Source organism: Leptodactylus fuscus, chromosome 1 (genome assembly GCF_031893055.1).
Source record: "Leptodactylus fuscus isolate aLepFus1 chromosome 1, aLepFus1.hap2, whole genome shotgun sequence".
NCBI classification, from domain to species: Eukaryota; Metazoa; Chordata; class Amphibia; order Anura; family Leptodactylidae; genus Leptodactylus; species Leptodactylus fuscus.
The window spans coordinates 240,273,842-240,286,707 of record NC_134265.1 but is presented as its reverse complement, the minus strand read 5'-3'; the positions used below and the strand labels follow the sequence as shown (position 1 = coordinate 240,286,707).

The following is a 12,866-nucleotide window of genomic DNA, read 5'->3' as shown; positions in this document are numbered from 1 at the left end:
TTGTCATTCCATGAAAGCAGAAAACTGTGAAACCACTGCCTTTTAGATGTTATAATGTAGATAAGAATTCTTTAACCTGTAAGGAGAGGAAGAAAGAAAGAAAGTTCAGTTTGCTACAATTTTTTTTTAAATCAATACATAATTATTTGCGTTTAATAATTGGCACATGCACACAAGTTTTACTGCTTAAGCTCAATGTGTTCTTTTTCCATGCCTCTTCGGCAGTTACTGGCTGGACATGTACAGTGGCTTGCAAAAGTATTCAAACCCCTTGAATACTTTATACTTTTTTTTTTTTTTAATACACATTTTGTCACCCTACAACAGGGGTAGGGAACCTTGGCTCTCCAGCTGTTGTGAAACTACAACTCCCAACAGCAGAACAAGTATGCATGCTGGGAGTTGTAGTTTTGCAACAGCTGGAGAACAGAGGTTCCCTACCCCTGTCCTACAACCACAAACTTAAAGGGGTTGGCCACTTTCAGACCAATATTGACAATACATGTACAATAAAAAGATAACAATTTTCCAATATACTTTCTGTATCAATTCCTCAAAGTTTTCTAGATCTCGGCTTGCTGTCATTCTGTTACTTCTAGAGGATAAAACTCTGACCATGGTCATGTGATTTACAGTCCATGGTCATGTGATGTACACAGGTGCACAGCTGATTACCAGGCAGATGTCTGATTACTGTGCTATGACTAATGAGCGGCACCTGTGTGCTCATCACATGACCATGGTCAGGGTTTTATCCTCTAGAAGTAACAGAATGAATGACAACAAGCAGAGATCTAGAAAACCGTGAGGAATTGATACAGAAAGTATATTGGAAAATTGTTATCTTTTTATTGTACATGTATTGTCAATATTGGTCTGAAAGTGGCCAACCCCTTTAAATGTATTTGAGATTTTAAGTGATAGACCAACACAAAGTAGCAGATAATTGTGAAATGGAATGAAAATGAAACATTTTAATTGAAAATCTGAAAGTGTGACTTGCAAAAGTATTCAGCCACTATACTGATACCCCTAAGTAAAATCCAGTGCAAGCTATTTCCTTCAGAAGTCACTTCATTAATAGAATCCAGCTGTGTGTAATTTAGTCTCAGTATAAATACATCTTTTCTATGAAGGCCTCAGTGGTTTGTTAGAGAAAACTAGTGAACAAACGGCATCAAAAAGACCAAGGAACACACCAGACAGCTCAAAGAATGTTATGGAGAAGTTTAAAGCAGGGTTAGGTTATTAAACATATCCCAAGCTTTGAGCATCCCAAGGAGCACTGTTCAATCCATCACCCAAAAATGGAAAAAGTATTCCAGAACTGCAAAACTATCAAGACATGGTTGTCCACAAACTGACAGATCAAGCAAGGAGAACACTGGCCAGAGAAGCAGCCAAGAGGCCCATTGTCACTCTAAGGCTAAGGCCCCACATTGTGGAAACACAGCTTTTTTGTTGCAGATTTTTCTGCGTTTTTTTGAGGTAAAGCCTGGAGTAGATTGAGCAGAAGGTAGAAGAATGAGAACTTCCTATATAATACCCATTCCTTTTGGAGCCATTCTTTGCTTTGGCTGAAAGAAAAAAAAAAAGCAGCAAAATCTGCAACAAAAAAAAGTTGCATTTCTGCAAAGTGGGAGCTCAGCCTAAAGGAGCTGCAGAAATCCACAGATCAGGTGGGAGAATCTATCCACAGGACGACTACAAGTCATACATTCCACAAATTTGGCCTTTATGGAAGAGTGGCGAGAAGAAAATCATTGTTGAAAGAAAGACATAAGAAGTGCCATTTGCCATAGAGAAAACAGCAAACGTAGAAGAAGGTGCTCTGGTTAGAGATACCAAAATTGAACTTTTTGACCTAAATGCAATGCGCTATATGTGGTGGAAAAGTAACACTGCTCATCACCCTGAATACACCATGCCTACTGTGAAATATGTCGGTGGGAGGCATGCTGTGGGGATGCTTTTTTTCAGCAGGGACAGAGAATCTGGTCAGAATTGATGGGAAGATGGATGGAGCTAAATACAGGGCAATCCTGCAAGAACACCCGTTGGAGGCTGCAAAAGACTTGAGACTGGGAAGGAGATTCACCATCCAGCAAGACAATGACCCTAAATATACAGCCAGAGCTACAGTGGAATGGTTTAGATCAAAGAATATTCATGTGTTAGAATGGCCCAAAGACCAGAGCTAAATCCCACTGAGCCTCTGTGTAGACATGAAAATTGTTCTCCATCCAATCTGGCTGAACTCGAGCTACTTTTTTTTGCAAAGAAAAATAGCAAAAATCTCAGTCTCTAGATGCATCAATCTGGTAGGGAAATATCATCGGAAGACTTGCAGCTGTAATTGCAGCGAAAGGGGGCTGAATACATGTACACGTCACACTTTTCTAATTTTTATTTGATTAAAAAGGTGAAAACCCATGTATCATTTTCATTCCACTTCACATTTATGTGGTACTTTGTGTTGGCCTATTACTTAAAATCTCAATAAAACAGATTTAAGTTTGCGGTTGTAATGTGACAAAATGTGAAACTTCAGAAGAGTCATTGTACTTTGTGGAATACTGAAACTGATATATATAGAAACTGGCATACTGTACTCGGTGGAATATCAAAATTCTCTATCCACAGGTATGGACCCAGAACAATTCGGAGAAAGGGGCCCAGTGTGCCCTGTATGAACACAGTAGCAGATTGTACATGTTCCAGGTTTCTTCTGCAGCCCCATATGATGAATAGAGCGGCAGCATATCACACAGTCAATGGCGATCCAAGGAGTCAGACCGCCACTGGTCAGTGTGCATAGGTAATCATTTAAGAGTCTTGCTACCAAAAGCAAAATACAGGCAATGCTTCAAGCATACAAGAATAAGTAAGTGCTCAAGGGGTTTAGCATTTTTTAAGAAACAACAGAAGAAAAAGAAAAAAAAAACTGAAAAAAAAACTGAAAAAAAAAACAAACATCCCAATATTATATACACGTCAGTGCAAGTCCATGAGCTGCTACACAGTGATCTCTATATAGTGGATCCCTACTTTGACCAGCACCACTGCAGCTCATTGCCTACAGGGAAAGCGACAATGCAGCCCAATAGCACCCCTGCTGGCAAGCTAAGCTCTCAGTTTCTGAGTCACACCACAACAGCAGGCCACATGCTGTACCGCGTGAACAGTTCTCAAAAAGTTCACTTTAATGGTGGTTTCTGTGCAGTGGCGCAATATTTATACTAATAACATAGTGTTCATTTATGTAGATTTGACTGAGAAACATAAGAAGAATAATATTGGAATGTGTGATACATGTTCTTTTTCCTAAAGTGTTTAACAATGGTTAAACATAAGTGACATCAGAAAAGTAATGTTAGCCATTTCAAATGACTAAATTCTTTATAACTTTACAGCAGTTCGATCTGCAGTACTTCCAGTTCCCTGCAAAGACAATATACCGTAGTCTTTCCATAAGAAAGCTAGCATAAGACATGAGTACCATCTTATATACCTTTTCTATAAGGCATTCTTGCTTCAGTTTATCATCTTTAAAATCTTCATTTACATCAAGTGTTAATATTGGGACATCTTGCAAATACGCAAAATCCATCCTGTAGAAAAACAAGACATATTACAAGTTATCTAGTTAAAATATACGTTGCATGAACTGGACTTAAGTAAAGAAGTATTATTAATATTAAAAAGAGGTCATTTGATTTCCCGTTCCTTCCAAACCCCATAACTTTTTTATTTTCCTAGTCTCAGAGCCATATGAAAACAATGTTTACAGGACAAATTTTTCTTCATGATGCTACAATTTATTATTCTGTACAATGTACTGGGAGGCTGGGAAAAAAAAATAAAAAAATAAAAATCAGAATGGAGTAGATTCGAAGAAAAAGTGCATTTGTGACAGCATTCACGCTGCAGCCAAAATGACATGTCACCTGTATTCTATGTTTCGGTACGATCCGAGGATACCAAAATTTATAGTGTTTTATTTACGTTTTAACCCCTTAACACAACTGCAAAAAAAAAAAAACCCAACAACTTTTTTTTCCCCTAAAAGTTGCCGTATTTTTATACGATCTATGATTATAGGAGCCCAGTGGGCAGTCCTAAAGTGTGAGTAGGTTGCAAATCATACTGAATCTTTCCCAACAGATATGTATTTATCTACCAACCAGTAATGTCAAGTGTCACACAAGTCAAATGTCCAGAGATGAGAACTTATAATCAAATGTTAATCAATACAAGTGTGAAGAAGTCGCTAACCTCAAATTTCTATGATGGAGCCAGCTTTCATGCTTGTAATGAAGTTTCTCCAGATATTCCATAGGAATTCCCTGTTCTTCCGCTCTCCCACGAGAATAAATTCTATTTAGGCATTTCTACGGTAGATAAATATTTTTATATAAGTTGAAAAACCAAACAACATTTGTACAATATCAAATAAATGAATACAAGTGACGCTGGGTTCACACCAGCGCCTGAACTCCGTTTTCAGGTTTCCGTCTCCTGCATGCAAATTTATTCACACACTAGTCTTGACAAAAGGTGCTACAGCACAAGCCACACCTGATTTATGAAGAGGCCAGAGGCAATTGATCAGACGCACCCGTGTTTCAGAAATTGGTGCAGATTTTCTGCATAGCTCATGCCAGAAAACAGGGGTGAGCTATAATAAATGTGCATGTAAATATATACCACGAAAAGTCACAAGCAATATGCAGAACGGAGAATACGTCACATGTGCCACATTAGCACATCTATTGCGCCCAATAATTTTTGGCTGAATTTCGCACAAAATCAATCACATGTACACACAAACACAGTGAAATTGCTATTGACCCATTCACTATGTTACAAATACAAGTCGCTGCTGGTTAGTCACCAGACAAATTTGTAGCAATTATCCTACAATGATTATGCCAAATGTGCACCTGAAACTAAGTAAAAAAGCATTAGAAATAATTAATATTTACCTCAGGTGCTGCACGAAGATAAACAATGCCATCAAGATGAAGATCAGCTCCAAACTGGGAATTCATCCATTCATGCCAATCTTGATAAACGGTCCATTCCGTTTCATTCATACACTCTGACTCATACAAATTGGAGGCAAAAATGTATCTGAAAGAAAATAGTCAATGTTGATAAAAATCCAGAATTTAGTAAACATTCACACGTTGGAGTTTTCCCCCTTTATAAATTCACATTGCAAAGGATGAAATTGCTAGTGACAATCTGCATCATTTCCAAAACAGACGGTCATGCTGCAGATCTGAAAGTATAAAGGGTGTCCTGAATTTCACTTGAATTTTTACCCCTACAAGCGGTTAGGGTTTTCAAAAATTCACATGTATTGCACTTTATGGCTGGGACACCGTTCAGTGTGTCAGCTCCATTTCATAATATATTTATAACTTGTGCCTTTTTAAAGAGAGGGCAAAAAGGCGCTACATTATATATGTTGTATTTCGGTAACACCTCAGCTTTAAAAGCGGCTAAAACCCAAGGTAAAAACCACCCAGAAACCTTCTGGCACAGGCGAGTCCACTGCAGGATATTCCACAGCATATCACTTCATGTGGCCATAGGGTCACTGCAGGTCTTAAATCCAGATTTTGGATCAGAAAACCTGTACGGTAATACAGTGGCAGCTAAGTAGATAAAACATTAACAAGTCTCATGAAAAATCTCAGACCAAGTTTAGCACTTTACACAGCAATATCTTTTATGGCTTTGCATATCAACTATTTTATTTTTACCACGTCTTTTTTTCATGACAAGCCTTGAAATAAGTAGCCTTATTTGTTAAATAAGTTGAATATTTTTTGTTCCCTGAGAAGTAGAAATATGGTATAAAATGTGAAAAAAAGTGTGTACATTTTGTTTCTTATACCTAAAACATTGTTTTTATATATACAATTGCACATAAACTTATTAAACTATGCTTTGCTATTTCTTTTGATCACATGAGCTACACTTATGTAGTTTTTTTTTAAACAAAATATTAGATTGCATTTGGTTTTGTATTCAGTATGGCTTATTTTATGGACCCTGAGTTGATGTGTAAATTAACCAGTAGTTCAGTATAATACAGGCCTGTAAACTGCTTTGTTAGCTAGGCTCCCTACTGACAGAGGAGAAGAAGGTGAAGAGAGTGCCTGGCAGGACAGGGCTTTTGTTAGCATGTGAATCAAAAGGCTCTTTCACTTCACTGTGATGACCATAAAAATTACATTTTGGTGATCAAAGTGATGATAAAGGACCTAAAAAGCTTCCTTTAACAGAGTAACTCCCAGACAATCACTTGTACACGGGGTATCAGCTACAGAGACGTAGATAGGTGACGTATAGGGGTTACTCTTGTTTAACAAAGTATAAAATATCACAAAGCCGCAGCACAATCCATATGTAATGGAATTATAGAAAAATAGACAATGGAACTTCTTTATTTCACATTTGGATTTATAGGACATATTCAGAGGATGGAATTTGGTGCTGAATTTGAGATGGATTCCACTGCAAAATCAGTTCCAAATTCAGCCTTAAACTAGTTTCCATTGATTTCAGTGAGGCAGATGCTCATTTTTTTCAGTTACTGGAAAAAAACATAAGTCATGTGCAACACGCCCATTAAAGTGAATGGTAGGCGGAAAAACACCACCTGTCAGAGGCAGAATTGGATGCGGAATTTGGTCAAGTGCAAAATAAATTTGGCTTCAAATTTATGAAAGTAAATTTACTCAACTAGGAAAAATTCTGCCATGTGAGTATACCCTAATTTCTCTGAATTTTCAGTGCCGAATTTACGTCTAAACATAGCCTTATAATAAGCCTGGAAAATATCAAAGTGTACTGAACGAACAACTTTGTAGAAAACACATAACCCCAAAGACTATTACCTATCACTGTAAACTGAACGCTCAAAAAAGAGCACAGGATTTTCTGCCTCTCTCAGTTTCCCTCCAAAGGCTTTCAATTGAGCCCGAATACGACTTAGACAAGCGTAGGATTGAAAGGTGAAGGACCAGCGCTCAGGCTTTTCATACATCATCTGAAGAAGGTTGCCACCGCTTTTCTGCGATGTGGTGAGCTCCTATTTGTTCAAAAGATGTAAAGAAAAAGAGGAAGATCATATTAAGCATCTAAAAAAGGGGGGAGGGGAAAAATAAATAAATTGTTTTTCAGCAATACTAAGCATGGACTTCAGAAGGACACGTCATAGCAAACTATCTGAATTATTTCATTGTATCCAATCAAAACAATCCTCTGTGGGCTTTATAACAATTGTATGCAATACCCAGAAATGCTACATCTAATCAGAGGCTCAAAATTGAAGATACTGTATATAATCGAGTATAAGCCGAGTTTTTCAGTTTTTGTGCTGAAAAAGTGCTCCTTGACTCCATCACGCGCCGGGTGACGTGGCCACATAAGCTCAGGCCCGCATCGGCATGTGTCTGCTTCTCGGCGTGCTAGCATAGGTACTGTAAGTACTTCTGCAGTTTGAAATATACATAAATAAAAAAAAATATAAATCACTCCTTTCCCCAGAATACATATAAGGGCGGGTTCACACCAGCACCCGATCTCCACTATGCAGGTTTCCATTTTCTGTCAGCAGAAGACGGAAACCGGCATTCAGTGTCCGCCAATGAGCTCCCGTGAGAGTCTTCTGCTCTCCATGGCGAAACCGGGGTTTTTTTTGTTTTGTTTTTAACCGGACACAAAGTCCTACATGTCCGAAACAACAACAACAAAAAAAACGGTTTTGCTGCGGAGAGTAGAAGATGCTCACCGCCGGACACTTTTCATACCCAAGAATGGTTTCTGTCTCTTGCCCAGTTTCTCAGGCAGGAAACGGAAACCTGCATAATGGAGATCGGGCGCTGGTGTGAACCTGCCTTCAAAGTATAAAATTACTGTGAAACATACACATTAGGTATTCCTGTGTCTGAAAGTGCCCGGTCTACCGAATATAGGGTATCTGCAGTGCTCCTGTTCCGTCAGGAAGGGGTTAATAGGAGCACTGCAGATACCCTATATTTAGCCTAGCTGAGTTCCAATTGGGGGGGAAAAAAAACCCAGTCATCAAGCTCAGGGAAGGGGCAGACAGACAACCAAAACACCCCCTCCCCTTCCCCAGCATCTACTGCACCCAAAAATTCCGGCCCTTTTAATATTTGAAATTTTCCAGTAGCTGCTGCATTTCCCCCCTAGGCTTATACTCGAGTCAATAAGTTTTCTCAGTTTTTTGTGGTAAAATTAGGGGCTTCGGGTTATATTTGGGTCAGCTTATACTCGAGTATATACGGTAAATGTAATTTCAGATTTTTTTTTTTCTGTGCAACACATCTACACTGTTTTTGTGAATGAAGATTCCAATGTCTAAGTCACATGAGTGCATCCGAGATCAAGAATGTCATATATGCATGCTTTCAGCAAATTATGCTTGGGTTTTCTTTTCTATAGGAAGACAAATTAGAAGTTAAAGAGGACTTTTCATGGGTTTGGGCACAGGCAGTTCTATATACTGCTGAAAATTTGACAGTGCGCGGAATTCATCTGTGCCCGGGTTAAAGAGCTATCGGTCCTGGTATCGTAGCTCTTTAGTAGCTCTTTACAGTCAGAAGGGCGTTCCTGACAGTCTGTCAGGAACGTCCTTCTCCACAGCAGCGCCTATAGTGCTGTACAGTGTGAGTGGGGAGGAACGCCCCCTCTCTCTTCTCACAGTACAGCTATAGGTGCTGCTGTGAAGAAGGATGTTTCTGACAGACTGTCAGGCGCACTGTCGGCTTTCCTGTGCCCAAACCCATGAAAGGTCCTCTTTAATTGCTTTTAGAAATGTATGAATAAATTAAGAGTTACCAAACTGTGTGTTACTAATTGGAGTTGTATCTCTGCACACTTACATTTAGCGCTATCAGTGTAGGGACACACACCTAGTGTAATCTTAAAATCTTGTTAGTACTTTATTCTTAAATTTACTGAAGGAAATTGGAAGAAACTTAACACAGCAAGAACTGTTATTTTAAACTACAACATATAATGCTGGGTTCACACCTGCGCCTCGGTCTCAGTCTTCTGCAGACAAAAGACGGAAACCTGACAGACTGTGTCCGGCCGTGAGCGTTTTGTGCTCTCTGCGGCGAAACAGTTTTTTGTTTTTTTTTAAACCGGACACAAAGTCCTGCATGTCCAACTTTGTGTCCGGTTACAAAAAAAACAAAAACAAAACTGTTTCGCTGCAGAGAGCACAGAACGCTCACCGGTGCTCATGGCTGACACTTTCCAAACCCATTCATTTGAATGGGTTTGAAAAATGCCTGCAGGTTTCCCTCTCCTGTCCAGTGTCGGGCAGGAAACGGAAACCTGCATAACAGAGACCCAAGGTGCAGATGTGAACGAGTCCTAAGTCAGAAGATAACCTAAAAGCGCACGCTTAACATTTTTCATACACAGTACCTGAAACTCATCTTGATTGCTTTGCACATTGCACCATCGTGCTATTGGTTCAGGAATGACTTCCCAGTCCTCGTTGCATTTCTTGAGGATATTGACAAACGTGGATTTGCCTGCAGCTGTTTAAAGACAGCAGTGAAAGAAGATATTAACAGACAGGCATTTACATCTTTAACCACAGAGGTCATAGGTTTATAGTCAATATGGTCATAGACTTGAGCACAACCAAACTGGGAGAGAAAGGTCACCCAAGTCAAGCAAGGGAAAACCTTCTGGTTCAGCAGTTCTTCCCCAGCCTAGAACATATTAAGGCTCAGGCCCCCTGTAGCGAACCACAACTGAAAAACGCAGCAAATACACATCATTTTTTTTTTTATTACCCACAGCATTTTTCTCTGTGTTTTCTTCCTTTATTAAGTCTATAGGGAAAATGCTCGCATTTCTGCAGGTAAAGTTAACAGTGTTTTTTTTCTGCAATATTTGGATGGGATTATCCAGAATCTCATTCACTTTGCTGATACTGTAAAACACAGCAGGCAAAAACACTGCATTTCCTCAACGTGAGGCCTTGGCCTACAGGGGCTTCCCCTCCCCCCCCCCTTCACATAATTAAAAAATGTAAGCCTGTTGCTCAGAATATTGGCTCTTAAATGCCAGTTTCTGATTCCCACAATGCTCAGGTTCCCGATAATCTCTACTTGCTGTTGCTCACTAAACAAGAGATGCATACCAAGAAATGCCCAACCTGCCCATCACTCAATGAGCTTGGTAGCCAATGACAAGGCTGGCCGGGCGCTTCTAGGCCATTCCTGTGTAGTGAGACACCTGCCAGTGAAGACCATCAACAATATGGACTGTATCAGAGACAAAGATCTCCTATCCTAAGCATCAGGTTGAAATTAATTCAGCACAAAACCCCTTTTGCTTTTGACTTTTAATATGGGCTAGGCTGGGGTAGAGGCGATTGCTGAGATGGAAGGTTTTTCTTGTTCTGCTTCACTTAGCTTGTTTAACATTTGTGAATTGAGACACAATAGGAAGTAGAGACCAGCTGGAAACTGGCAGTGAACCAGTATGGTGAGAGGGACTACTTTCTTTCAATAGGTTCAAATATATTTTTATGTCTCTGAAAAAAAAAAAAAAAAACCTTTAGCGTTATATATTCTCTACACCAATGCAGTCCAGGCACCTGTCACTATATCATGTTCTTTGTGGTTAGGGCAGCAAGGCCCTGCTGACAGACCCACTTTAATAGCTCTTAGATGTGCTAAATCTGGTCCTAATGCACACATCTGTGTCCTGTCTGACTGGAAATCTGTCTGCCCAGCTGCACAATCACATGGTTCAATAGGACAGCAACTTTTTGGGGTGTGTGATTCAGTTAGGCTACGGTTGACATTAATATTATTTAACGTCTCTTGCTTTCATCCGTCACAGGATAACAGAATAACATTAAATGACAGATGCAGATGGAACACATGCTTTCGTCCATTTTTTTTTTACTTTTCTGACAAAACCCCCCCAAAACACTGAATACAGGATTTTTTTTTCTTCTGTTAAAAACCCCCAAAAATGATGAAAGACAGAGGGGGATCTATCTGTGTCTGTTAGAGTTAATGTTCGTTGCTTTCAATAATGAATTGGATGTGAACAATTCACAACACAAAACTTAGAGAAAGTAACAGAATAACATGGATCAGTATAAGGCATAACACACACAGGAACCCAAACCTCACAAAGCATCTATATGGCACTTCATATTTCACATGGAGGTTTACTTTAAAAAAAAAAAAAATTAGTGGCATCCTCCATAGGATACATTAATATGGTAATCCTTTGTAGAGGACCGTAAAGCAAGGATGTACAATAAACGTAGGCCAAAGTCACAGGGACTCCATGTAAATTCTGTAACTATTGTTATATTTATAAACGGTGCATTTGTTGCAGATTCAACACCAACAGCCTGCTATAGGTACAGTGCATGAGAAATGGTGGTACGAAGACATTTATGGAATAGTCCTAGGAGAAGTCATAACCATCTGATAGATCATGTCTGAATCCTACTCCTCCAAGTGTACAGCTGTTGGACAAAGGCTTGTATGGCCATCTTAAATGAGGCCCCACGTTGTTAGCCACATCCATTAAAAAAACTACCCCCTTCCCCCCAAACTTTCTGCCCCGTTATACCTATATGAAAAACACCAGCATTTCCAGAGATATAGTTGACATGCTGATCTTCTGCTGCAGATTACTTTCTGCAATGTGTTGATGGGATTAGCCACAATTCCATCTACTTTACAGGGACTGTGAAACACTGCAGTTTTTTTTTCCATGGCATTTCTGCCAATACACGATATGTGCAACATAGCACTCCAGCCTTAAGCATAACTGCCTAGTCTTTCTGTGATGTGACTGCTCCAGTGTTACTCAACTGCAGTGTCTTCTACACATCAAGCGCACCACAAGCCCCAGCATACAAAGAACCTGTAATAAAAAATCAGGACTGCACAGGAGAACCAGCATCCAAGGAGCCTACATTTTCAATGCTAATCCACATGATAGTTCACACTGCATAGATATTGCCCTATATGGATTGGACACCTACATGAAATGGACCAGTAAGCTATTGATGCAACTTACATTCAGAAACCCCGGTGGTACCACAAGGGGTTAATCTACATGTGGGGCTACAGTATTGCAGTCTGCAAATACACACTGCTGTCTGAACATGACCTTATAAAACGTTATAACCAGTGCAATTCATTGCTGTCCAGTAGGGCAGGTTTTTTGTATTATTCTTCTTTATTTTTTAAGAAGTCTATGCCCATTCTGCTTTGTACAGTCAGTGGCCCATTGTCCAGTGGCGGGCACAGCTGTCCCCTCACAGTAAGAGCGGGAAGGTAGACGTGACTACACAGGGGGACAAGTCACAGGCTGAACGGCCCTACACATGATTTATCCGAGCACCCAAACTGACCAGCCAATTTATTCCAGGACATATAAGAGCACTCGCTGACCTCTCAGTGGGCTAAACCTGCAGCAGGTGCCCCCTACTCACCGATATTCCCCTCTATAGAGATCCGCTTCACCTTGCTCTTTTTGCCCGGGGATGACGTAGCAGAAGAGGGTGATGGAGGAAAGTCGGAGCAGCTTCTCTTCGGCGGGGTGGCCATGGCTGTGTACACACAATTAAGTGCTAGAGGCTGCGACTTCTGAATGTCCCGCTCGTTCTGTCTTTCAGTTTTGGCGCTGACAGTAGAGGTGGGCGGGGTTAGGGACGTCACATGACTCACTGCTTTCAAAACTGGACCAATGACGGAGCAGAGTTTACCCGGGTCCAGAGAAGACGCGCGCGGAAAGGAAAGTGATTAGTGACAGGAGCCGGGGCGTGAGGA

General features: G+C 40.2%; 1 protein-coding gene across 1 annotated transcript; it reads right to left on the bottom strand.

Annotated features, from left to right (window-relative positions):
• On the bottom strand, window positions 1-12,662 carry DCK (deoxycytidine kinase). Its single transcript, XM_075265062.1, has 7 exons — window positions 12,530-12,662; window positions 9,475-9,590; window positions 6,912-7,105; window positions 4,986-5,133; window positions 4,276-4,391; window positions 3,512-3,611; window positions 1-76 (listed from the first exon to the last, which is right to left on the bottom strand). The coding sequence occupies exons 1-7, from the start codon at window positions 12,642-12,644 to the stop codon at window positions 50-52; spliced, it is 816 nt and encodes a 271-aa protein (XP_075121163.1). The 5' UTR covers window positions 12,645-12,662; the 3' UTR covers window positions 1-49.
• Between the last annotated feature and the right edge of the window lie 204 nt (window positions 12,663-12,866).